The sequence below is a fragment of the Carettochelys insculpta genome, chromosome 2 (assembly GCF_033958435.1).
Source record: "Carettochelys insculpta isolate YL-2023 chromosome 2, ASM3395843v1, whole genome shotgun sequence".
NCBI classification, from domain to species: domain Eukaryota; kingdom Metazoa; phylum Chordata; order Testudines; family Carettochelyidae; genus Carettochelys; species Carettochelys insculpta.
In genome coordinates, this window is record NC_134138.1 from 62,107,908 (window position 1) to 62,135,465 (window position 27,558).

A 27,558-nucleotide genomic window follows, 5' to 3' on the forward strand; every position below is an offset into this window, starting at 1 on the left:
ACCAGTAGTGCTAATTCAGTGATATTACATAGGTGCAATATTTTCAGTTATTTTAGATATAAGAAAACTGAGCTACATTGGCGTACTCAGGGGCTGAAATTAGTTTAACATATGCATCATTATTGTTATTGATTGTTACTCTTGCATTCTTGATTTATCATCTTTTTTTCCCACTTTGCATTAATAAGGTTTCTCCGTAATCTGTAGTTTGTTAGGTTTTTGGATTGGTTTGATTTTTATCAGAAGTTGCTTAACCAAAACACTTCTTCCTAGCATATGAGAAATGGGCTTCAGGTGGTCTGTGACTAAGATTTATCACCGAATTTGGTCAGCTGTTTGGCCTAACTTCCCCAGCTTGGGCCAAGTAATAATGAGGCATGTGATGTGAATGCTGATCCATACTTTCCAATTGACTCCTCCCTCCTCCCTTTTTTTTTTTAATTTTGCTGTATCAGCATAGGTGGTTATGTACCAGAGGAGAATGGAATTGGGCTGTGGGAGCCTACCTGAGCTCACAATTTTCTCAAACACCTTATGCAGTGAAAAATTTGCTTTAAAATGTTCTTTCGACCCGTTTATAAAAGTTTAAAAAACCGTGAAACTAACATTACAGAAAACAGCAATTCTTGCAGCTCTACGATAAGACCAACCATAATTACCAGTTCCATCTCCACCTTACCTAAGTCCAGAGCGTCTGCCCCAGTCTCCCACCTCCTGTTACTTTCCTTATACTTTTATCTGATTACCAAATGTCTGAAGGGTATTTGTCAGGGCTTGAAACTATCCAGTCATCCAGCTGAAGGCATAATATGAGATTTCTTAAAAGACAACCACCCTTATATCTTTGAAAGACCACAAACCACAGTATCCTGTGCTCCATACTTCTAGACTTCCCTTCCTGAAACTATTGGCAGCGTGGCACAGCATTGCTTGGTGTGGCAGCGACAATGGGTCTCCTATGCCAGTGGTTCCCAAACTTTTTCTGGTCCTGGAACACCTGGACATCCCACCACTCTCTGAGGAACACTTTACCTTTTATACGTCATCATGCCAACTATGAGGAACATTACTAACAGAAAATATTTCTTAACAATATTAATTAAATTACTGTACGGTAAATGCAACTCAACAAATAATAATGAAACCAGACATGAACAAAACACATATAGCGGTGGAGGGGGGGGCAGGTGAACATCCCCAAATGTGTTTTTTCCCCTGAGAATAGGGAAAATAGCGCCATCACTCAATTTCACTGGTGGAACACTTTGCCATAGCTCAGGGAACACAGTTCGGGCACCGCTGGCCTATGCCACTAAGGACAAGACAACGTACCACAACTGACTCGAGCTCCTGGGACCAAACCTGAGAAGCGCACAGAACTCAGTACAAACTGGGACTATGTTTGAGCACGTTGGGGAAGTTTAACCACCCTCCGAAGGGGGCACTGCCGCCACCCGCACGCCCCCGGCTCTGCCCCCAGCAGAATCCTCCGCGTGTTATCTAGGAAGACAGACATGCACAAACACTGCCAGTCACGTATGCACATCCCCTCCCCGGGACACACGTTTAAGCACCGGCGCCGCCGCTGCACGCCCCGCCCAGGCGCACGTTTACAGCCAGCCAACCAGCCGGCTTACCCTCCCGCCCAGCCAGACGCTCACTTCTAGGCACGCCTCCCGCGCTGCTCTGGGGGGCGCTTCCCGCACCTGCCCGCGGCACCGAGCTGCGCGCCCAGCACCGCCCTGCACCCGCGGGGCTAGGGGACGGGCGAGCGCGCGCGCCTCAGGCTGGGGGACGCCCGGCAGCCCCAGGAGGCGTCCACGCGCCCGCTGCTGCTCGCCAGCCCCGCGCGCGCGGGGTGTGTGAACGGGGGGCGGGGCGGGAGGCGGTGCCGGCGGAGGAGCCGGGGCAGTGGTGCCGCGCGGGGTGCTGGAAGCGGAGGGGTGGCGAGGATCGCAGCGCCGGCGGCGGCAGCGCACGGACTGACGGACGGAGCCGAGCTCGCCCTGCGCTCCCCTGAATGACGGGCGGCAGGTTCGACTTCGACGATGGCGGCACCTACTGCGGCGGCTGGGAGGATGGCAAAGCCCACGGGCACGGCATCTGCACCGGGCCCAAGGGGCAGGGCGAGTACGCGGGCTCCTGGTCCCACGGCTTCGAGGTGGTGGGCGGCTACACTTGGCCCAGCGGCAACACCTACCAGGGCTACTGGGCGCAGGGCAAGCGCCACGGGCTGGGCGTGGAGACCAAGGGCAGGTGGATGTACCGGGGCGAGTGGTCTCACGGCTTCAAGGGGCGCTACGGGGTGCGGCAGAGCCTCAGCACCCCGGCCCGCTACGAGGGCACCTGGAGCAACGGGCTGCAGGACGGCTACGGCGTGGAGACCTACGGGGACGGAGGTGAGCGGCCCGCGCTGGAAGGGAGCCGGGTAACGCGCCCGGCGGGTCACACGCGCTGCCTGGGTGTGCGCCCACGAGCGTTGCTGCTACCTGGGCGCGCCCCCGCCTTGGCTCCCGCACGCGCTGCTCAGCCCCCGCGTGAGCCGGGGAGGAAGAGTCTCGGCGCTCGGCAAAGTTCTTGTTCTTCGGTGGGGGGGGCTCTGTGCACGCGCGCAGAGGCAGGCTGTAACCGCGGGGGCCGTGCAGCTTTTGCAAGGGGCAGGGCTGAGCTCGTGAGCCCACTGCCAGTAGCTGCAGTCGCAGCCAGCTTGAAGCAGAGTTCAGTAAGGCCTCGATCCCAGAGCTGGACCCCCTGTGTTAGTGTCCGACAAAGCGAAAAGGAGGAAGGTTCATACAGGAAGCTACCTTTGGTTTACACTCAGACGGGCAATGAAAGCAAGGGGTGGGTTATGCTGTTGCAGGGTGACCAAGGGTTAATAATAATTATCCTGTTTGAAACACTGCGTTTGGGTGATAAATGGCAGTGCGGCTGAAGCTCATGAACTGGTTCAAGGTTTCACTTTTAGAAGTTCCATGTTCCCATGGCTATCGCTTTTCTTCACCATATGGTAGAAACGTTTGCTGATTCCTAAACTTTACAAGTAAATTGCAGTTGCTTGAAAAGAGCTATTTTTGTTTGTAGTTTGTTTGTTCTTTGTTCAACTGCTGCAGGTTTCATAGGTGATAGTATTGCTGTAGCAGCTACATTTGTATTCTGTCCCAGAGAAAACTGGCAAACCTCAAATCAGTTGATTTTGAGAGACTTTATGGGAAAAACGGTATGGACAAATTCATGGGCAAGCTAACAGTGGCCAAATAGACTATGTATTATTAGAATTAATGAAACTTGGCCCTACCTACATGGTTATAAAATGAGCTTATTTAATAAACACAGAAATGTTGTAACTTAAACCTCACAAGTGATTCTAAATACAAATCATGTTTTGAAATAAGCAGGCCAGCTGCTGTTTCTCTCACTTTACCCACCCCAGCCGAACCCTCCTAAACCTCTCCATAAATATATTGGTATGACTGTCTTACCAACTTCTGACATCATATTTAACATATCAAAGGGTATCAAGCTGAGGTTCAGCAAGGTGACTCACGAGTAAAGTGTACATGCTTGCATAGTTTTGTTTAATCATAGTGTATATGCCATTTCAAGCACCACACAAAAGACAGGCCTGTTTCTACTCTCACATTGACTTTGCACTGCTGTAGCTTTTGGAGTTAAATTGATTTTACACAGCTGTAAGTGAAACCAGTGACCTATGGAATTAGTTTTGATGTATCCCAATGTAAGGGGAAAATCAGGCCTGACTTGTTAGAGATGGATTCTTTTGACAGTTGTACTTAGTTTAATATTTATCATGTACGTTTTTCAAGTTCAAATTTGCAAATGAAAGTGTGAGTGCTAGGCAAGAAATGTAATTTGGCAAAACAGGAAATATGTAAATCTGCCTTTTCTGTGTCTTAACAAATCTTTGGTTCAGGCCTCTTACAGCTTTGTATCCGTTTATATATAAAGTTTGACTAATTGCTCGTGGTCAAACTCAAGAAGAGAGACTCCAAAGAATGGATACACATGTGCCAAGGGGGAGTCGAGCCCCCCTTACAAATAAGTCTTTTTAGTCCATAAGTTAGACTATAAAATTAATTTAATAACGTTGAAATTCATTGATTTATAAAATGGATTGATTTTACAGTTTTATATTTTTAAATCCCAGTTTAAGAATGTCAAAACAGTGATCTCTTGGGCCTGAAAGTTTTTATGCTTGGTCTTTATCCAGAGGATACATGCATGTGTGTGGGTTTTGTTTTGTTTTTTGTGTTATACGTTTCATTCTAAAACATCAGAGTTGTTTAGTTCACTTTGATGACACTGGAGGAAATTTTCCCCTGGTGGATTAGAAGCTTAGAAGGAGCAGAGGGTGGGTACAATTGACTATAGCCATATTTCTAAAGCTAATTAGCATGCTTGTTTTTTGTTAAAAATAAGTTTTAGAAGTTAACACTGCCCTTTAGTAGAATAATTGTGGGGATTCAGTCCCTCACCCCCCTCCAAAGCAGACTGTAAATTGTCTTCAAAAATAGTTTGGAAATCTGTAGCTTTATGAAAAATCCACATTATTCTATTTTAAGAATTCTTGTTCAATTCATGTAACTCTTATCACTAAGGCTCCAGATCTGCAAACATTTAAGAACATACAGGTTGAGCACCGCTTGTTCAGAAGCTTTGTGACCTAACTGGTGCCAGACGGGAAAATTTTCCAGACATCGAGAGGTCAATAATTTCTATCACATTACCAATACTTCCTCTGCTTACTGGGGTCTTAAAGGACATTTAGAGGTAAATTACAGCAGACAGCACAAAACACTAAGAGCCAGGCTTGGTGTCTGTAAACAAACTTTAAGGGACCAGGGGAAACTTAGCCACACCTAAAAGTGGTTGTCCAGCTAACTAAAATCATGCCAGATTACGGAGTTTGCCAGAGGAGAGAGTTCCAGATTAGAGAGGTTCAATCTGTATTAGATATCTAAGCATGTGTATTTCTGTTGATTTTAATGGGTCTACTCCAGGGTATTAACTATCTGCAGTCAGGGCATTATTTTTGAAGCACTGCAAAAAACACAGCAGTAAGTGAAAACGGCAATATTTTTACCTATAAGAAAAATATCTGAATTGTTAGTACAAACTGACTGATCATATATGAAAGTCCTTACAGTTGTAGATAGAAATGTTTTATTCGAGGCCATTGTTTGTTGTTCCTGGAGAACACTAAATAATAACTTCATGTACTATTTAGTTTTTATTTAAAAATTTAAACAAATAATTTCCACAATATTTTGTCCTAAAGCATGTTTGTGTTTATCAGTGTAGGAATAAAAACACTGGCGACAAGCAAGCTGCTCTCTGAATATAAAATTCCTTTGATTTTTCATCTGCAAAACCAGACTAATACAGTTTGTTGTAGGTATGTGCTTTTGTAACTAATGTTCAACTGAATCTCCGTGGAAAGGGTTGTGCATTTAAGTCTTGATTAGAGATAGGTAAGCTTTTTAGACTAGTAGTAATTTGCTGCCAGATGCAGTTTTAGTGTATCCAAAACTATTGGTGAACTCCACTCTACAGTTAAACCCTCAAAATGCACAATTTCAAGTTGCACTGAACTTGCGTTAACATGAGTTAAGTGCAACTCAATCCTGCTTCCCCTGGCCCATGCAGCCCCTGCTCAGCCGCTCCCCCTGCCCCACTCACCACCTGTGCATTGCTCCAGCTCACTCCTTACTCCTGTGTCTGGCTTTGGCTCCCCACCCCTCCTGTGCGGCTCCAGTTCAAACCCCCTTCCAGCTTGTGGCTCCAGCTCAACACCCCCTGCACACGGCCCTGGTTCAACTCCACACCCCCACCGTGATTCAAACACCCGTGCGCAGCCCTGGTTCCGTCCTCCTGCCCCACTTCAGCCCTGTGTCAAACCCCCCGCAGCCCAACTCACCTCCTGAGCACAGCTCTGGTTCACCACCCCGTGTGTGGCTCTGGCTTAAACCTCCCACCCCCTGCTCAGCTCCCCCTGTTCAACCGTGCTCCCCCCCCCCCCCAATGCACGGCCCCAGCTCAGCTCCACACACACCCCTGCCCTCCCACTGTGGCCCCAATCCGCTGCCAGGCTTAACCACCCCTCCCCCCCCCAACAGCATCCCCAACCCCAGGACTTACTTTCCAAAAGGAGTTCCAGGTGCTCCTGCTGCTTCCTTGGCTGCAGAACGTGCGTGCCACGAGGGGAAAAAGCTGCCACCGACTTACGTGAAATTTGAGTTACACGAGGGTGCGTGGGAGTGGTACCGTCACATAGATCGAACATCTACTGTACTAAATACAACTGTATCTGTGTCGCCCAGTTGTACCTATTCTTTGGAGAGCGCATGCCGTGGTGAATTGATTTAAACATCTGATTTAAATCAAGTTCCCAAAAAGCTAAGACTGACTGTGTTTAAAATGTACTTGCATTGTAGGGAGCCCCATTGAATTGTCTGGCACTCCTGTTTTTTAAGAAAATAAATATAGAGTGGGGTTCCCTTGGAAAAGCTGAGTTATGATGAATTAAAGTAGGGAATCGGCTTATGGCATCACCATTACGGTCTCCAACTGTGATGTCCCAAAATAAGGGGCATGTATGATGGAATATAACATAAGAAAATGGCAGTGACAACTAGACTTCCCTTACTGCAGCGTTCTGTGTTGTATACCTGGGTGACAGATTCTAAATCAGGTTTGCTGATCCTTATGGTTAGTTTACTGAATTAAGCTAAACCATATTTTTTCCTCGCAACATCCAATATGGCAAACAGTTTGGAGATTTGCTTGTTAAATTGCACTTATATTAAAAGGCATACAGAGGGTATTAAGTCATTCACTTAGCAGTGCATCACTCTTCAAGTTAATAACCAGTTGATCCACTCAGCCATATGCACGTCATTTTCTCCCAATAAGCAATTTTCTTCATGATGTTTCATTCTTGCAGCTAGTCCCTGCATCATCATCTTCCACTGTTCATACTTGGCATGTTTTCCTTTTATACCCAGGGAACAAATTCCTTCAAAATATTCCCAGTTGTGTCCAGAGGTCATAATGTTTTTTGTTTTTTTCTTTCTGTGGCAAAATGGGGGAAGAATACAGAAAGCTGTGTGTGTGCTGAATAATATCTTTCATTTTTTCTTTCCAATTCACTCCCCTCTTCCTTTCTATGATGGCTCTGTCCTTTCCTGTATATTGTCTCTCTGACTTTGACAGTGTCTCAACTAATTCTTCTGCCAGGCTTAGCCAAGGTCCACCACCGCAGAACAAAAACAAGCCTATCCATCCTGTGCTGTTCTTTGTACACGTTACTCTTTTTTTAGTCTGACAAGATTCAGAAATTGAAAGCCCAGAGCTTTCAAGAAGCAAGAGCTACAGGTTGAATCCCTCTAGTCTGGCAACGTCCATCAGCTGGGATGATTTTAGTTAGCTGTGTGTTCATTGATCATGGGTGTAATCAAGTTTCCTGTGGTCCCGTAAAGTTTGTTTACAGCCCCCAATCCTGGTTCTCAATGTTCTGTGCTGTTATTGAAGTCTAATTTACCCGTAAATGTCTTAAGAGCCCAGTAAACAGTGGAAGCGTTGGTAATGCTGCTAGACAACATTGGCGTCTCATGATTCAGCAAATTTTCTGGTTTGGAATTGCTCGGGAACCAAGGATGCTGGTAGAGAGGTTCAACCTGTAGTAATAAGGCTGGACAGGTAAAAGGCACTAATTCCTTTCTTTTTTGAGACTGTCAGTATGGCATGTTTTTGATGACATATAATTGTAACTGTTTTAGATGAGAATATTAGTATTTTATTTTAAATAGTACAAAAATTGATTTTTACATAAGAGAATCCAATTTTTAAATTATTTATCTACCCTAATACATGCAGTTTTTAAATCATTTGGTCCAGCATCTGAAGAAGTGAGTTAACTCACGAAAGCTCATGCTCTAAACTTTTCTGTTAGACTATAAGGTGCCACAGGACCCTTCGTTGCTGCTACAGATCCAGACTAACACGGCTACCCCTCTGATACTTGGTAATTACAGTGGTAGTCTTAATGCCACTTTGTATGCCACTAATTAGCACTTGAGTAGTGGTTAAAATGGAAAAAAGGCATGTTGTGGTTTGCAGGAAAGAGTGTGCATAGTACAAAAGCTTCCTATTATCTGGTTTTGGTAGATCATATTGTCTGTTGAATATTTTAGCCCTTTATTATACCAGTTGAAGCTCTCTAATCTGACACTCTCAGGGACTGACCAGTGCCAATGAGAGAATTTGCCAAACCAAGGGAGGTCGATGTCTAGCAGCATTACCAACACTTCCACTACTTACTGGGCTCTTAAAAGACATTAAGGGGTAAATTACAGCTAAATAGAAGCACACAAGTCAGAGAGAGGAATAACGGCTGTAAACAAATGTTATGGGATTTTGTGAAACTTGACCACACCCATGGTAAGTGGATATCCAACTTTCTAAAACTTTACTGGACCAGAGAGTGCCGGATTAGAGAAATGATATGCTGATACACTTTTTTTTTTTTTTTTTTTTTAAATATTTGTCCCACAGATCTCTAAATGGCACCCTCAAGAATTGAACTCTCAGACTTGGGTTTAACAAACCAGGGCCCAAGCCACTGAGCTGTTGGTGTCCCTATTTTACACTGCTGTTATTGGTAATCATACTCCTCTAACAAATTGAATTTTCACTTTGGAGGAAAGTCTCAGAGCAGTAGCCATGTTAGTCTGTATCTGCAAAAGCGAGAATCCTGTGGCACCTTAACTAACAGATTTTTTTAGAGCATAAGCTTTTGGGGCAAAGACCTGGTTCATCTCTTCTGGCAAAGTGGGTTTTTTGCCCACAAAAGCTTATACTCAAAAAAAAAAAAAAAAAAAATCTGTTAGTCTGTAAGGTACCACAGGACTTCTCATTACTCTGGAGAGAATAGATGCAACTATAATTTGTGTAAGACTGTGTATGCGTTCATCACGTATCTCAGAGGGAAACTGTGTTGACTATAACTGGAAAACTTAATGCAAGAGTGGATACTTTTCTGTATGATACTGCTTAGTAGTAATAGAGAAGGAAACCTGTCTGATTTATGCAGTTACAACCAAATATTTCAGGTCTTCAGAATGATTTTCACAGTAAAACTTTATATAAAAAAAAAAGTCAGATGAAACATCCATGGCAGGGTGATTTTGTTTTTCTCCCTCCACTCCCCCCCCACCCCCCGGCCACACTATGTTTAAGTTATAGAATATTTCATTCATTAGCTATTTTTCTTTCAATTTTTAATAAGAAGCTGGCCTTGATTTCATTGTCCTAGTAGAAAGAAGAGTCTGATAAGCACCTAAGAGTAAATTAATTTTCCTGGTTTTAATATTCTCCAGGACAAATGATAAACATTTCCATTCTACAAAGAAGTGAAAAACGTACATTATAAGTGGGTTATATATTTCTGATCTTCTGTGCTCACTTTTCAAAAACAAAATATTGTATGATCAAGAAAAATTGGAAACCATCCTAAACTTCAATATTTATAATTTTTATTTAAATAGTGGAACTGATTATGATCTACACTGTTTTGCCAATGTAAGGAGATAAAAATGCTAATATGCTAACATGGTGTAATAGAGGCCTAGTCTAAATGATAGTCAGGGATGCTTGTTTCAAAGTGATAGAACAGTCACTACTCGCCTAGCAAATGAGACAGTTGATATATGCAGCAGCAAGCCATTTTTAGCCATTTTCTCACCTTTGGTTACCTTTAGAACCCTTTATCACTTGGATGTGAGTGGGGGCAAAATATAGCTAGACACACTTCAACTGTGCTAGAATATTCATGCGTCTATTTCCAGGAAAAATACGTATTAAACTAGTGTCAAGGAAAGGACTGTGCTTATCAAGCTATTTACAGACCTTATCCATGTATTATGCTCATGTTTTTTATTTGCCCTGCTCCATATGTTGAGTATTTCTAAATAACCATATTTCTAGATTCAGCAGCCTTAAAATCAGTGCTTCAGCAGGTATCTAGGATACAGAGAGGGAGAGAGCATCTCAGAAAGTTGCTTACTGATGAAGTCAGCAGCCATCTGCTGGAAAGAAAGAAACATCCACATGCTAAAATATATTAACACTAAATGGTTACATTTTTGAGCTTATTTAACATTATATGAAACATAAATTGGTTAAAAAAATCTGTGTTGAGGCTTGTAAACTTATGCTTTTGAATTAGTGAACTCAGACAGATATGACGAGGTACATGGTGGTAAAAATTTATATCGATGAATTATTGTCAGATGGGTGTATAACCAAACTGGACAAAGTACACAAAACTGAGAATTAATTTCAAACAGTTAGTCAAATTCAGCTTTGTAATGTGAGTATTTGACGCATTTGATAAATGCAAACAATTACAGAAATTACTGATTTCCACATGTTAAATATAGTTCTCTAAAGAGAAATGAAATGTCATGTAGCTCATAGAGTAAAACCAAATAAGCAATTTTTTAAAAATACACTTATTGTAATTTTTAAGAATATCTACAGTTAAGTAAGTTAGTGCTTTTGGGTAGAGGGAGGTAGAGGAGCAGAGACCATTATGTTTCAGGGTTTAAAAATCAATCTGACTTTTAAGGATTAGGACAAGAACTTCTTGAGGGTCAAATTTTCTTACAGGGACATTTCTTGTACTTTCCTTTAACACATGTGGTATTTACTATTGTCAGATGTAGGATATTGAACTAGATGAACGATTGATCTGACCCGGTATGGCAGTTCCTTTTTCCTGGAGGATACGGCCATGTACCTGGGAGTAACCAGAATTTACTTTTTCAACCACAGACAATTCAACTTCTTTTCAAATGTTAACCAGCTTCCTCTTCTGTTTCCATTTTTAAAAAAACCACAAAGTATTACGACTGACAAAATATATACAGGTACAGCTAAAATAGCATCTTTAATTCTCTGCTAGTCTGCCACTGTCTAACTACGTATTGTAGCATGAATGAGCGGCAACTTCACATTATTTTCATGTTTAGGTGGATAGTGAGGGAAACAAAGTTTCTGCCTTAATTCCGTTATTCTTGTTTTAATATTCAATAACACAATAAAATACGGAAATAAAATTTACACACACAACTTTTCCATATCTCATCAGTTATCATTGGTCTAAATTTCATTATGGCTGTTAGAGGCCTTGAACACGTCTTTTGACTTGAACTTAATTGTTTCACAAGCAGATCTGACGCTGACTTCACTGGAACTTCTGCATATAATCAGATTGCAGGATAAGATGTATACTATCTTCCTGGGTCCTTTGTGGATGTCTCATAATACAGCATTTCTTTTGCTACAGATATAATAAAGGTCTGAAACAAAATACAACCTACAGGGAAGTTATTGATTTTTATAAAGAACACAGCTATTCATTATTCATGGCAGCAAAATTTATGTAGGCAGTAAGGAATGTAATGCTGAAATTTCACAAGGAGTCAGAAGAGGCAAAGGTGACATACAAAGTTTTCATTCCTGGCATCTCAGCAAAATTAGATTTTTATTTTTTTTTCCTGTTGAAATATATTATGAAGCATGTGTGCAATGAGTCATGCAGTAAACCTTTTGGAGTGCCTTTTTGTTGAGAAACCCAAATATTTTTAGCTGTCTGAATACTGGGTTCATTAGAAATGCTAAACTTTTATTAAACAGCAAAATAATTTTTGAAAGTTAGAAAAGTATTTTTCTATTCCATGATTCTTTTAATCATGTAGCACGTTTTGACTTTTCTGATGTTTTGCCAAAAATATGGTTGATTAAAATAGTAGACAGTAGGTGTACTATTTTTAGCAATGGCATCAGTTCCTCTCCAGTTGAATTGCTTCTTAAATTTTGTTTCCATTGGTTATTCTTTTAAAAGGTACATACCAGGGACAGTGGACAGGAGGGATGCGGCACGGATATGGTGTGCGTCAGAGCGTACCTTATGGCATGGCAACTGTGATCCATTCACCCCTCCGAACATCTCTAGCCTCACTTCGTAGTGAGCAAAGCAATGGCACTGTTCTGCATGATATTGCTTCAGACAGCCCAGCTGGAACAAGAGGTGGATTTGTTTTGAATTTTCACAGTGAACCAGAAGCCATGGGTAGCAAGAAAAGAGGCGGCTTGTTCAGAAGAGGATCCCTCCTTGGTAGTATAAAACTTAGAAAATCTGAATCTAAATCATCAATATCTAGCAAACGTAGCTCGGTCAGGAGTGATGCTGCTATGAGCAGAATTAGTTCTAGTGATGCCAACTCTACAATTAGTTTTGGAGATGGTGACTGTGATTATTGTCCAATGGAAGACCATGTTGATGCTACCACAACAGAAACGTACATGGGAGAGTGGAAGAATGACAAGCGCAGTGGCTTTGGTATTAGTGAGCGTTCAAATGGTATGAAATATGAAGGAGAATGGCTAAATAATAAAAGACATGGATATGGATGCACCATATTTCCAGATGGCACCAAGGAAGAGGGAAAATATAAAAACAATGTTTTGGTCCGTGGAATAAGAAAGCAACTTATACCAATAAGAAATACCAAAACTAGAGAAAAGGTGGATAGAGCAATAGAGGGTGCACAAAGGGCATCTGCTATGGCAAGAACCAAAGTGGAAATTGCATCTTCAAGGTATGTAACTGCAAAATGCATACATTTGCAATTTCACAGATAGCAACAACAAGATATTGTTTGCATTCAGTTATATTGCTTGAGACTCTTGAGTACAGAATTGTTGGCTTCAGTGGGCAATCTTCAGCTTTGTTTCGGAAGTGAATCTTGATTGACTTCAATGAAGTTGTGTATGTGAACCTGAAAGTAGCATTTGTCCCCATAATTCAAAGAAGTCTTACTTGCACACTTCAGAAATATTCTGTTCTAATTTAGGTGCAAGTCTGTCTAAATTATATAATTGCTTTGCAATTTACACATGGGGTTTCACATTTCAATGCCATCTTGAAAACTAAGTTTGGTAAAGAATATGGTGACCTGCATATAAAGTGGAATATCTTGTAAGCATCAAAACAAAATAGCAGTCCAGTAGTACTTTAAAGAATACTGGACTGTTTTTTTGTTTTGATAGCATACAGACTAACATGACTTTCTCTCTTGTTGTTGGAAGCATATTATACTTTTTTGCTTAGTGATTTTTCTTTATTGTGGGTTTCCAGATAAAATTTAAGACTTTTGTTTCATAATACCCAGAAGACTATATTCACAAAAGAATTTGGTTGCCTAACTGGTACATCGTGCCGAAATCCCAGAATCATACCTCACTGGGGTTCACAGAATCCCTGCTCAGATGCCACAAATCCTGTAGACACCTAAAATAACTCTGCTTCCAAATTTTTCCAATAAAAGATCCCTACATGCCTGTGTGTCTGCCTCTGAGGATGCATGCCAGCCACAAGCTGGGCATCCAGAGGCCTGAGATCCAGAAAATGCGTGAACCAGTGGCCGGAAGTGGAGGGAGGGAGAGGTTTTCCATTGCCTAACTCACCTGTGGGGCCTGATTCTGGTGAGTATGCTTGGAGCTCACCTTCCAAACTGGGGAACATGAACAATACCTCCTTCATAACTTTTCAGGCACGTGGTTAGAGAACTCATGTGGAACGCAAAAGACTCGCAGTTCAACTCACCTTTTGCCTAAAGGGGATATCTGGAATCTGCCACCTCTCAGATGCGTGCTCTTATCATTGGACTACACAATGTTCTGACATAGGGCTCCCTCAGTCTGTCCTGTTGAAGCTGTTCCATTGCAGATAAATCATTTTACAAAGTCATTGGAACAGAGACTAGATCCTGCATCTCTGAGGTGACTTCTCTAATTACCAGCCTACAGAGTCATTCTCATCCTTTTGTGCTCTTTCTCACCCAGTGACTGTGTGTGTGTGTGTGTGTGTGTGTGTGTGTGTGTGTGTGTGTGTGTGTCTATATATATATATATATATATAGGGTACTTACATGAGAAGTGGAGGGTCACTGGTCAAATCCCATTTTCCCCCTCACATGGAAGGAGGGATTTGACCCCCTGGGTATCTGACATTGTAGGTGAGTATTGTGAAGGTTACAAAGGGAGGCTCTCTTCACAGCTCTTCTAGATTCTTGCTAACAGCTTAGAAGTCTAAGGCTAAGTGAGGGTTTGCTGCTGAGGCTCCCAAGGGCAGAGAGGAGCCTTTCTACAGCCTAGACTTGAATGCCTATCCCAAGCAGAGGAGTGGGTCTTAGCACTCATGCCCGGGCTTGGCCCCTCAATTGGCTAGTTTATACTTGGTGTTATCTAGTATTCTGGCTTCCGTGGATCCCATTTTTGAGGCTCCTTTCTCACTGTACATTCATTATATAGTGACAAAGGTGTCTAACTCAGGTTTTGTAAATCCATGTGATTTTTCTGAACACCTAGAAGTTATACATATTGATGTTGACATGCAACATCACTAAGTTTCTTTGTCAATCAGGTCCTATGTGCTTATCTGGGAGAGATCCTCTTGTCACTTATTTGAGTTGGAGTCCCTTATGCCTAGATAGGGTTATGGTCCCACTTGGCTAGATTTTCTCTGAGGGGGCTCTTTTTTTTGTTGTTTGCTTCATCCATTGGATCTGAAATAACAAGAATCTGAGGACGTTCAAGGCATGTTGCAAACTTTTTTTTTGGTCCCAAGTGTTTGAAAATGGGAGAAAATTAGCAGGGCGGTTCATGAGGGAAGGAGGCAGGGTACTTCAACTTAGGATATTTTTGGTTGAGGGCTACCCTCAGGTAAAATTGCTGCAATTTGAATTATAATATAGAAAATTTATTTATGATTATTAAGTGTTTTGTCAAGGGTACTTAAAGCAAATGCATCAGCCCTCTTTATTGTGTTTATATATAAAAAATAAAGCTTTCTGTCAGATTGACACATTTCAAAGTGCTTTTCACAGACTCTATTTACAATTGACTATCACCATAAAAACAGTTTTTTGTTTTGTGTGTTTGTTTTTATTTTTATTTATTTATTTATTTATTTTTTAAAAAAGGCTGTGAGGCGGTTTTGGCTGGAGTGTTTATAGAATACAGGTAGTCCTTGACTTAAGAACACATCAACTTAAAACCATTTGTACTTACGGCCAACCTCCAGCCCAACCTCCTCGCATGCCCCAGTGCATCTCCCCAGCGGGGGTGGGGGCCTCCAGCCGCACGCCTGGGGCTCCCCTCCAACTGCTGCAGACCTGGCTCCAACCCCTATGCCCCAACCCCCCACACCCCAACCCCCCACACCCGAGCCTGGACCCAACTCCCGTGTGGCCCCAGATCACACAAGCACGCACGCGGTTCCAACCTGCCCCCGGCTCAAGCACCCCACCCTGGTGCACTGCCATTCAACCCCTCCCCCACCCGGCTCACCCCTCCGCCCGCCAACGGCCTTACCTCACCCCCCATGTATGGGGCTCCGACTTCGACCCTTGCCTGGGGCTCAGGCTCCCAGCCTAGGACGGGGCTCCAACCCCCCTCCATTCAACCACTCCTCCCCCCAGAGCCCCCTGCGCTTGGGGCTCCAGCTGTCAGCCACTGCAGGCACATGAGGCCCTACCCACCCAGCTAGCCCCCCACTCCGGTTCACCCCATTCAACCCCCCCAATCCCCCACAGCCCCAGCTTACATGCCCCATCACGTGGGGCTCCAGCTTCAACCTGCACCCAGGGCTCCCAGCCCCTGGCTCACGGGACTCCAGCTTCAACCCCCCTACCCACCATCCCTACAGCCCTGGCTCCAACCCCCTGGCTGGGCTCAACCCCCCACCCTAACACCCTGCTGCCCAGGTCCAAGCCCCAGCTCAGCTGCAATCCTAACATACCTTGAGGGATTACAACGTAACGGTATTTCCGACTTACAAACAAATCGAGTTACTACCAGGTGTTCAAACATAACCCCTTCATAAGTCAGGGACTGTCTGTATGCAATATTACACGTGTTAAAGACAACTTTCACCACTGACAGACTTTTGCTTGAACTACACAACCAGTACCACAGATATATTTGCCCTATGCCCTGCCCAAGGTCAGAACCCTCTCCTGCACCCATAACCCCCCTCCCCAGAACTTGCACCCCAATGCCCTGCTCCATGTCATAGCCTCTAACTCATGCAAACTCCCTCTCTAACCCCATGCTCTCTCCTGCTCCACAGTCCTTTATCCCAAGCTTCCTTCTGCACCCAACCACTGTCCCAAACCCTGCACCACCTTCATAGAAAAGTGCGGCCTTGACCACTTCCCAAAATCTTGGAAGCTCCCTTCATCAAAACTTATTGCCCGCCTTGGTATATTATGAAGTTAATAATAAACATTGTTTGAAATAAAGCTTTTCTTAACAGTCTTGGTTCCTAATCAGGAAAAAAAATTGAATAATATTTTAGAGAATGTTAACAGTTTGTAAATGATATACATATTTCCTTCAAAATATGTAAGGGCTGGCTATGCAGAAACACCATTTAAAGGAGGTGGGTGTGATGGGTTCTGCAAAATGTGCCTACTGAAACTACTAGTAATGATTTCCAAATACCTTCTTCCTAAAAATACAGACTAATAAGATAGAATTCAAAGGAGAGCAATAAATATGAGTAAAATAACTGGTTGTTACAACAAATTTAAAGAATAAAATTATCTACAGCTTTGAGCAATAGTTGATCCCTGGTCTCCACTACAAACTGAGGTCAGTATAGATGTGTCAATAAGGGGTGTGATAAAACCACATCCTGAGCAACACAATTATATTGACCTAACTCCTAGCATAGATACCACTGTGTTGATGGAGGGCTTTTCCCATTGTCATAGCTACTACCTCTCAGGGAAGTGGAGTACCTATGCCAACAGGAGAGACTGTCCCATCAGCATAGATAGCATTTTCACTGAGCATCACAGGGAACTTAACAGCAGCAAAGGGTCCTGTGGCACCTTATAGACTAACAGAAAAGTTCTGAGCATGAGCTTTCGTGAGCACAGACTCACTTCAGTCTGTGCTCACGAAAGCTCATGCTCAGAACTTTTCTGTTAGTCTATAAGGTGCCACAGGACCCTTCGTTGCTGTTACAGATCCAGACTAACACGGCTACCCCTCCGATACTTGACAGGGAACTTAGTTACACCCATAAGTGGTCACCCAGATAACTAAAATCATGCCGGAATATGGATGTTGCTGGACAAGCAAGTGCCAGGCTAGAGAAGTTCAATACTTGATTTTAAATTATGCCTAAAGAACAAGAAGGTTCTGAGGTAGGATTAAATGCCAGTCATGGCTTGTCCTGAGGGAAGTTAATGTAGAGAACTCACAAATTATATTGATCCTCTACTGTCCTAATTGTTTAGGGTAGTAGAGAGATAATGGATAGATGGTTACAAAGAAATAAGGGAGTGGAGGCAGTGGTTGATTTTTGAGTAGTACAGTGTGCATACATAAATTAATATTTTTATGGGTACACCAGGGGTTATTTACATGTCAGAAACAATAAACCCTTTATTCAAAAAGAGATGCAGACTGCCCTAGCAAGACTATGCATTTTGGGTTGATCGCTATTCAACTTTCCTTTTTCTTTACCATCACCTCACCACAGTCTCTGCCATAACTCACCCCAACTCTATTATATAACTTTGGCTTGAGTTACCTTTAGTCTTATTGGAAATCCATTCTGTGTTTATTAGTATCTTCTGCATTAACTACTGGTAGCATAAGAATAATTTCCTTTTTAATCCTAGCTCTTGGCCTGTATCCTAATTTTGGCTCATTCTGTGATGTGAATAGTTTCTATTGTCCTTTGAAATGGAAATCATTCAAACTTATTAAGCCTTTCTATAACCAGTTTTCTTGAGACTGTGATAAGAGGTGCTCTCACTTTATAAGGTTTGAGTGTGATGCAGGAATTCTTAAGTGAAAGTCTGTGGTCTGTATTATGCAAGATGCCATGCTAAACTATGCTAATGGTCTCTGTTGGCACTAAAATCTGTGGTGCATGTTCCCCAAAAATCAGTGTATGTGGAACAATAAACAGTAATAAATACTCAGTTCCATTTAGTGGTTTATCCAGTACAACAGGAGTCTTAATTTTTCTTATTGACTGTTTTACAGGTAATAGCTTTTTTCTGCTTTTCAACTTATGCTGGAACTTTATTCCTGGTTCAGATTTTCAGCAATTTTTCTTTAGCTACTTTGAAATTTACTAATCCATTCATATCCAGACATTTTTCTAAAAGATGTGCTCTGATTTGGGAAAACAAACAAAAAAAACTTTGGAAAAGTTACGCAGAAGATCAAGCTGGATCATCACAATGGTCCCTTCTGGTCTTACAACCTACAACTCTACGAATCAAGGTGCAGAGTGACTGTTCTGTTTAGCACAGATTCCCTGTCTTCTTCATTCTTTGTTTCCAAACTAGTTAGTTTACATTTTTCAGTATTTTCAGTCCATTTACTCAATCACTGAAATTATGCCATTTCCTTATATTTTATTTGTATTGCAAATTATTTTTTACTCAGGTACTAATTTCAGTATATACAGATCTGGATATTTTTGCTTTGACTATCTTGGACAAATAATTTAATTGTTTTGATCGTTACTGAAACTTTAAAACTGAGTCTGGATTCATAAACCTTTCTCAACTGTTAAAGCTTCCATTTGTAGCTCACTTTTTGTTCCATTTTTTGTATAGCGCACTGTTTTGCTTCCTGTTCTTGGACTGTTTGTAGCCATTAATCTCTGATGCATAGAAGGTGTCAAAAGCTTTCTGAAAAGCTAAGTGGTCTGTGTATCCTGATCTTATTTTATCAAGACTTTGGGATCTCAAAGTAATTAAGTAAGGTAGTTAAAATTCTATATTGACTCCATGTGCTTTTTTAATTGGTGTCTCTTTTCACATAATTACTAACCTGGCAATTAATAAATGAATAGAATTACAAAATCATCATGTACATGCAAAGCTCATCAGCTAAGCATTGTAGACAAATTCTTGCCCCAGTAACAGAAAGATGACACACACGTCTAAAAAGTGAGCATTCATTAGCAATGAGTAATTAATAACAAAAATGTTTTAACAAACTTCAGAAGTTGGAGACTCTGGCATATAAAGGCAAAAATATCTCAGAATATATTACGCAAAGAGAAAACGCGACTGCGTATATTAAAATCATGAAAATAGAGAAATTTCAGCAACATGGGTGTGTCTCCCATTTTATCACTTAAACGATTTTAAAGTCATTAAGACAGATTCATTCATTTATTTCTTTCAAAACAGTGGCACAGGGGATAAATATAACCTATTTGTCCAGTTTCCTGGATTTGAAAGGAAAAATGGCTACTTGCCAGCCCTCAAGGATACTGAATGGGGAAATTTCTCTTGTATGTGTTTTCTGAGGAGATACAGACTGTGGGTCCAATCCTGCTGGTTGCTGATTGCCAACTGTGAGGTGCTAAGGGGACTCAACACTGATTAAAGTAGTAGTCAGTCAACAGGTTGCATCTAAAGACTCCAGAGGCTTTGGTTTTTTTCATTATAGGTACAGTAGGATCTCACCATTTGTAAATTAAATGATTTGCGAGTGGCCTCACTTCCCCAGGGCTCCGGAGCAGGGAGTGCTGGTGGCTGCCACCGCTTCTCCAGGACCGGGACCACTAGTGGCTGCCGCTGCTTCTCCAGGGATCGGAGTGTCCCCCCCACCCCACCCCATTTGTGAAAATCAACATTTGTGAGGATTCTGAACCCAGAACCCTTGTGAATGTTGAGACCTTACTGTATTTTGAAGTTTTTTTTAAAGGCAGTTATACAATTAAATAAATAAATAAATTGGAGATACACATCTCCTAGAACTGGAAGGAACCAGTCCCCTGCCCTCTTGACAGGACTGAGCACCAGCCCTGACATCCATTTGCCCCAGTCCCTAAATGGCCGCCTCAAGGATTAAGCTCACAACCCCAGGTTTAGCAGGCCCATGCTCAAACCACTCAGCTATCCCTCCCCCCAAAGTATTTGAAAGTTTTTTCTAGCTAACTAGGGTTACGTGAGATAAAAATGCTCCCCTTCACATATTGGTAGTGGTAAAAAAGGTGGTGAAGGAAATAAATAAGATTAGATCATTTTTCATTACAAAAACTGTCTTGTGATGGAGTCACTTGACATAATTTGAAAATGTAGGGTTTTTTTAGTCTTTGCCACGGCGCAGTCCCACAAAAGCTCATCATGTAATAAACCATTTTGTTAGTCTTTAAAGTGCTACATTTCTGCTGCTTTGTTTTGTAAGATTTTGTCAGGATTTTAAACTGTTTTCTGGCGTGTACACCTCAGCTGAAATGTTTACTGTAAGCACAAAAGTAGTTTCAATGTTATAGTTGAGCGTGTGTGTGTGAGGCTTTGCAGTGTCAGAGCCTAAGCCCAGGGTCTAGGTTAACATTTACACATGCTTATCTTCATTACTCTGATTTTGTAGCAGTTAAAAGGTGCAAAAGTCAAAATTTTGTAACAAAAATTGAATGAAGTAATTGAACAGAGTATTTCAGTAGAACTATATTTTAATCACAGGTTTGTTACAGTACTTTGAGGTGACAAAGATTCCAGTCCTAAAACTACTTATGTACAGTATTTGTAAACTTGCTGAAGTCAGAAAGCTAAATTAAGTTTTTTTTTGCAAGATCAAAAGCAAATTTAGTCATATATATTTCACAAGATGGTAAAGTTAGGAAAATTCATCTGAAAGGCCAGGGCCAGATCCTTAGTTGGTGCAAGAAGGGACCATTGGATCCTCTAGCCTGATTTCCTCTGTATCACAAGCAAAGTACTTTTTGCTTTTGATTTTGTTGAACATTTTGTGGGGATTTTAGTGTTAGAATTTTTATTTAAAAAGAGCTGCAAATCAGTGTAAAACAAACTTCACAATGTTCTGCGTAAATATCAGGGTTAAAAGCATCAACTAAAGAGAAGTAAGAATACTGAAAGTAAAAGCAGTTTAATGTTGTGGTTTGTTTCATGAACATCCATATGTGTGTACAGACAATCTACTATAACAAGCAGTCCTGTAGGACCTTAAAGATTAACAAATTGATTAGGTCACGAGCTTTCGTGGGTAACATCCACTTCTTCAGATTATACTCTCAAGAAGTGGGCTTTCCCCACGAAAGTTTGTGACCTAGTAATTTTGTTAGTCTTGAAGATGCTACAGAATTGCTTGTTGTTTGTGAGGTTACAGACTAACATGGCTCCCCTTCTGGCACTATCTTCTGCTCTATTTCCTTACTTTGAGATGTCTAATAATACATTAGCCTTGTATTGACACTTAAACTAACATACCCACCTAATGTAATACATTAGATTTTGGACCCCTTGAGGACTTGAAAATACTAATTTATGTTAAAAAAAAAAAAAAAAAATCCAATGAAATTTTGTAAAAACTGAAAATGAAGGTCGTTAAGCACTGGCTATTTTAGTTTCACCCAGTAACTTGCATTTTTTGCCCATGTTAAACACCTGGGCCTGAAATGGTTTACAAACCACTAGCTACTGCTTGCTTGTTTTCAAAACGTTTTGCCTTTCTAAATTACATGGTTTTAGCCATCTCCTGTGCCCCCTGATATGGTTCCTGACTGAGAGACAAATGCTAGCCTCCCTTCCCTTCAATTTAGAAATAGGTGGAAGTCACATGTTCTGTGAGAGCCTTAATTAATTAAACTCATTCACATGAATAATCAGGACAGCAGTGTATAAAGGAAACAGCTCAGAGTTGAGACAGCCGAGTTCTGAATCTTGCACAGAACATGCAATCCATGCAGTTTTATAAAACTATAAATTAATCAGTGCTTACTCATTTTAGATATTTAAAAAAATCAGATCATTAGGATCACAGTACTAACCTTTGTCAGCTTTTTATCCTGACTGTGTGCTAAATACTCTCCGGAGTAACTGTTAATTGTTGCGAAAAGTTGTCCGCATGTGTATCGTAACATTCTGAGAACTTTTTGATGATAAAATTTGATTTTTCTTGATGTAGCTGCACTACTACAGTGTATTTATTTCAAGCAGTAGAGAAGGGGATCTGGATTAGAGTTTTAGCCATCCTTATACAATCTTATTAATGTCTCCAGGGCGTATGTTATGGATTAATATGAGATTGCAACAGATTCAAAATACATACAATTGTCTTGAAAAAACCACTTGCATTTCCACCAGTGGTGAATGGCAAGCTTTCTCTGTGGATGGCAGAGAGAGAGACTGAGAGAGAGATATAGAGAGTCTCTGGAATATACCCTTCCCACCTTCTGCCCTCCATAAATTTGTGCACTAAATGCAAGTGACTGTCTTTGTCTTGGAATCACCTCCTTTCCTTGGTGTGTGTTTTTGTAACTACTGCTGTATGAATTAGGGGGTCAGCTGTGTAAGAGTGGGGTTGCATATTCTCAATTTGCGTACTCTTACTGTATATGGGTGTGACATTATTATAAAAGGGAACAGTTTGTTCTTAAGAATAATAAGCACGTGCTTTTGATACTTTATATTGCTGAGTTCTTTTGTTTTTTTTTTTCTTATTAAGATAATCACTTCTGGTAGTTCAGTGGTTTTAGCTGTGCCTGTACAATGCTAGAATCAAGAGTTATCACCAATGTTCCCTCAACTTTCCCATCTGTGTGCAGATGTTTTTCCATCTATGTGCAGAATGCATTTTGTGTGCACTGATGCATGTGAGAATGTGCATCACAATTAGAAACAAAACAAATCTGTGGGAGCTCGGTAACCAGTGGAATGACATTTAAATCTCATCTGAGCAGCCCCACAAGTGTACGGCTTCCAGGGAACACTGTTTCTCTGTCACATAGCCCTTTTTATCTTCAGACTGTTTGTATCCATTACTGCTCACATCTGTGTTGTAGGTGGGTATTTAACAGCAGCAGGATCAAGTCAGAAAAATTAATTTTTACCCTGCAGTCTAACTCTCGCCACTGGCCTGTGTCAGCTGACATGGGTTGCAGGGCTATAAAACTGCAGTGTAGATATTCAGATTCAGGCTGGTGTCCACGCTCTGGGACATTCCTATCTCCATGGGATCTCAGACCCTGGGCTCCAGGCCAAGTCCAACATTTACATGGCATTTTTATAGTCCTGCAGACCTAAGTCAACTGACACTGGACAGCTGTGGGAGTTTTAGTCCACTGTAGACATACACTTAGTGACTAACCTGAGGTTAGAGAGAGAATTTGCATCAGGAGCTGTGGCATCTGTTCCTGGAGGTCATTCAGGCTATGTCTACACTATGAGATAATATCGATTTTAAGTCGGTTAGCCTGATTTTACCAACTGCCTGTCTTCACTGTAAATTCTATTAGCTCCATTTATGGTGCACTAAAATCGACATAATATTGATACCTTAACAGCATAGTATCCTAACGGGTATAGCGTTCAGTTTGAATTTAAAATTCCAAATGAAGGTAGTAAGGAAGCGCTGTGTCTTTAAATTGAATTCGTTAGCACCCAGACATGTCCCGTGTGTGTCCCACAATGCCCCACAGTTCTCCGCTCTACCTCTTCTATCTCCACGGCGCTCAGGTGCGGAGGAATTGGGCAGCAGGAAAACCATTTTGATTCGGCACCTGGAAGCCCATGGCTGTAGGGTCCTGAGAGGCTGAAAAATCTTCTTGCTTTTGCTTTGCTAGTAGTGCAGTAGTGGGGTCAGTGGTTCTGTGTGTACCCCTGCTAGCTGCCCTTTTTTTTTTTTTTGTCTGCACTGACTGGCACCAGCTGCTGTCCCCCCCGCACCATGCAGCAACTAGGCTGTGGGTGGGGGTCGTGCTTGTCTGATAGGACAAGATACTTTTTTTTTTTTTTTTTCCAGCTGTTGTCTGCCCCCCTTCTTCCCCAGAGGCACCATGCAGTCTGGAACTTTCCCATGCCAAGCCACATTACATGGCTTGACCCTGAACCAGTAAAAGGATGTGCTGCGCAAGGTGCCAGGCAGCTTGGACACGGTGAGGGTCCTGTTGCTGGCCAGGGGACGTCCCCCTGGTCAGTCACTATTTTTGGGCAGCAAAAGAAAATATTGTGTCACTAGCATGGCAGTCCTCTCGGAGGACATTTTTGGATGAGCTTTACCTAAAGGCCAAGGGGCTGGCTATAGTCAGGAGTCTTTTAGCTGCCCAGAGGAAGTCTCCCTTGGCGGTCATGATTATCAGGGCCGGCTGTAGTAGGTCTTTCAGTTGCCTGGGGGAAGTCTCCCTCTGTGGTCACAATTTTTGGGTGCTGACTGTAGCCGGGAGTTTTCTAGCTGCCCCAAGCCGTAACTCTTTCAATGAAGGCAATGTATTAGCTATACAGTTACCACAGTTCCTGAAGCAAGGCTTGCAGTGAGCCATTTTCTTGTTCTGAGGGCCTTTTCTGGCAGGTCCAAACCTGGCTGTACTCTGGGGTATTTATGGCCGCCCGGGGGAAGTCTCCCCCAGCAGACATAATGTTTGGGGCTGGCTATAGTCTGGGGTCTTTTAGCCTCCCCAAGCTGTAACTGTTTCAGTGATTCATTGCCATTTCACTGTAGCACCCCTGTCTGCCAAAACAAATTCTTGTTCGGAGGGTCGTCTTTGCCAGGAGGTCTAAATCCAGAGCCATGCCTGCAAACATCCAGTGCTTTTACATCCCATTTTCCAAAACCTGTCATTTGGGAAACCCCCCTCAATTATAAAAAGCACATCTCTTATAAAGGCAAGCCAGACCCCATCTGGAAAAAGGATGTTTTATTTTACACAGCAGGGCAGAGAGGGGAATGAAGTGTGGGAAGATATCAGATACTCGCATCTATTTGGGGGGCATTTTTTTCCCATGGTGCACCAGTGAAAATAGCCAGAATGCTACAGGGTTCAGGGATAGGTTCCACAATACACTGTTGCAGCAGGCAATTTAAGTTACTTGTGTATGACTGCAATGTCAGTTTTTGTGGGGAGAATGTGAGGATGCTCAAAATCAAATTGATAAAACCCAGCGTTAATAAATGGATGTTAAGAAAATCAATTTTAGCTCCTAGTGTAGATGCAGCCTCACTTTGCTCAAACTGCAGAATTGTGATTTCCCCTCCTCTCTCTGTGTTAATCACAAGAAATGCTACTTTTAGCATTGGTTTGACCTTAAAAGGGGAAGAGAGAGTTAACTTTGAAAGCACAAAGTGGGAGAAAGTAGAAATGGGAGTGAAAGGGAAAGAGGATTAATAGAAGAGACGAAATGAAAGAAGAGAGAAGCAATGGTGAGATGAAATCAAAGGAAATGGAAGGCATCACTGCTTATCCTTGTTTGTTCTCAAACCCCACAAAATGTTTTTGACCAATTCTATATTGCTCCTTAAATCACACTTAAACTCATCCTCCTGGGCATTAACTAACCAGCTTTAATATGTCTAATTATATAACATTTGCTGGTCTTTCAGGTGGATAAAACAGAAGATGAATAGTTATTGTTCATTAACCTTTTTTATTCACTACATCAGCCATACAATTGCCCCAGTCCAGATCTTTGCAGTAAAGCTGTTAAATTGAGGCAAAATATTGTCCTGACTTTTAAAAATGTTTCAACATAGTTTAAGCTGGATGCAGTGAACATATGTGCAATTGTACTGAACTAACCAATTAAAATAGAACCCTCCTATAGACAGTTACAGTGCAGTGTACCCTGCCCCTTCTCTCTCATGTCCTCAGTTTTGACCTGGACAAACTGTAATTTCCAGGGAGAGAATTTAGTGTGTATTTAGTAGTTATAGTTTGTCTCCACTGAACAGCAACTGCCAATCATGCCAAATGGTGTTGACTTATGTGCAGCGCACAAACTTTCCACTGTGGATTAAGCTGACGCTACCAATCTCACTTTACTCAAGGCACTAAACTGGACACTTGCAAAACTAGTGCCTTGCAAATCTTTGAGATGCTTTACTTATTATAGATGAAATATGAACATTGTGTTTAGAAATAGGATCCGACTAATACCGAAGATATTTGAGTCTGCTTGCATTAGTACAGCTCTAACTTGGGTCAAGTACAAAATCAGTTATTCATTTTGATGTTTAGCCTGATTCAAAATTAAAAATGAAATTTTGCATGGTAAAATTTAAAAATAGTACTATGGCTAAAATAAAGCTGCATATTCCATCATATGGGTAGGCTTAACCTAACTCTGCATACTGTGAAGTCAATGGGGACCGGGATTTTACCCATTATTCAATTTATTTCCCTGGCAGAAGGCATTCAGGTTTGGACCTGTAGAAGTCTGATACGTAATAGTCCCAGTTGTATGTTAGTATATAAATAATATATATGTTTGAAGTGTCAAAATTACAATACTGTCACTGGCCACTTCACTGATTTGACTTCATTATTTGTTTTAAATGTATGCATAGCTGAAAAGGATCAAAGTACTTCTGCATTAGCTTTGTTCATCTGTAAATAAAAATATTCCTAAATATTTAATTTTTCAGTCAAATCAGCTGTAGACCCTTAACATTTAGAGAAAGGAATGTAAAAAAATACACTCCTTGAAGTAAAATTGTTTTGCTGGAGAATTATGTATTTAGAATGCTGAGCTCTCCAGATGCATTTTCATTTGTAATCTACAGAACAGCTTTGAACCTAGGTAAAAGTGAGAGGTTAATGACTTTAATCTACTGTTTCCTACCAAAGTGCTCTGAGGTGAGTGTCATGCTGTCTGAAGTGGCTCACAACCAAGTGCATACTTAACGTCGGACTGTCAGAAAACAGGGCAACCAATTCCGAAGCACTAGCCCCTATAGTGGTTATTGCTATGGAGATCAGCCACATTATTCTGGAAATATATTTATTGTTTAAGCCAACTGGCTACACTAAACTATCCAAACAGCCACATGTGACTAGCGGGTGGTGTGTTGGACTCCCCAGCCTAGATCTTTCCCAAAGAAAATACTAGTAACCAATTCCATAGTAAACTGAGTAAAGGTTGATTAGATAAAAAGGTAATGATTTATGGAGAAGTGAAAGCAGGTAAAATACATGTACAGGAGAATGAGAGTTTGTAATTCCAAATGGTGCTGGTGATGTGCTAAACTGCCAATTTCCCAAAAGTCTTTTCAGGGTACCCAGATTATTTCTCTGACTCTACCCTTTGCATCTGGAACACTTCCCTCTAAGAGTCTCAAGTACAAATATGAATGATCTTTTCCTGAATCCCTGCTTATAGTTTCTACACACAGGAAGTATGCTGACAGGGTCACTCCCCACTTGGGCTTTTTCCTCCTTGATGAAAAGTAATGAGCTTTTGCTGCATAGCCAGTGTGTGCATGCCCTCGGACTTCACGGTGTTCACAGAGTCCTTGAGGCTATGGAGGTGAGAGTTGGTTTATTCTGCAAACAGCCCTGCTCCATCAAAAGAGAGGTCCTGGATAGTTTGCTGGACCTCCAGCAGGAGACCAGATGGCTGTAACGAAGCCAACTGGCTCTGTTCAATGGCACATATTTTAACTCTTTGACAGCCATTCATCACTTGATTTGAAATTAAC

At 41.7% G+C, this 27,558-nt stretch overlaps 2 protein-coding genes across 3 annotated transcripts in view; one reads left to right on the forward strand and one right to left on the reverse strand.

Annotated features, from left to right (window-relative positions):
• The window catches only part of GDAP1 (ganglioside induced differentiation associated protein 1), a 74,820-nt gene extending 72,253 nt beyond the window's left edge, over positions 1 to 2,567 (reverse strand). The window contains exon 1 of one of the 2 annotated variants that reach the window (XM_074987065.1): positions 2,490 to 2,567. The gene's annotated coding sequence lies outside the window, so the exon portion shown is untranslated. Of the gene's footprint in view, positions 1 to 1,661; positions 1,792 to 2,489 lie in introns of those variants that run through there. The other variant, XM_074987064.1, reaches the window with a different exon arrangement.
• Positions 1,868 to 27,558, forward strand: part of JPH1 (junctophilin 1) — a 124,099-nt gene continuing 98,408 nt past the window's right edge. Inside the window, exons 1-2 of the mRNA XM_074987062.1 lie at positions 1,868 to 2,399; positions 11,924 to 12,680. Of these exons, the coding sequence (XP_074843163.1) occupies positions 2,021 to 2,399; positions 11,924 to 12,680 (1,136 nt within the window). The 5' untranslated portion in view covers positions 1,868 to 2,020. The remainder of the gene's footprint in view (positions 2,400 to 11,923; positions 12,681 to 27,558) is intronic.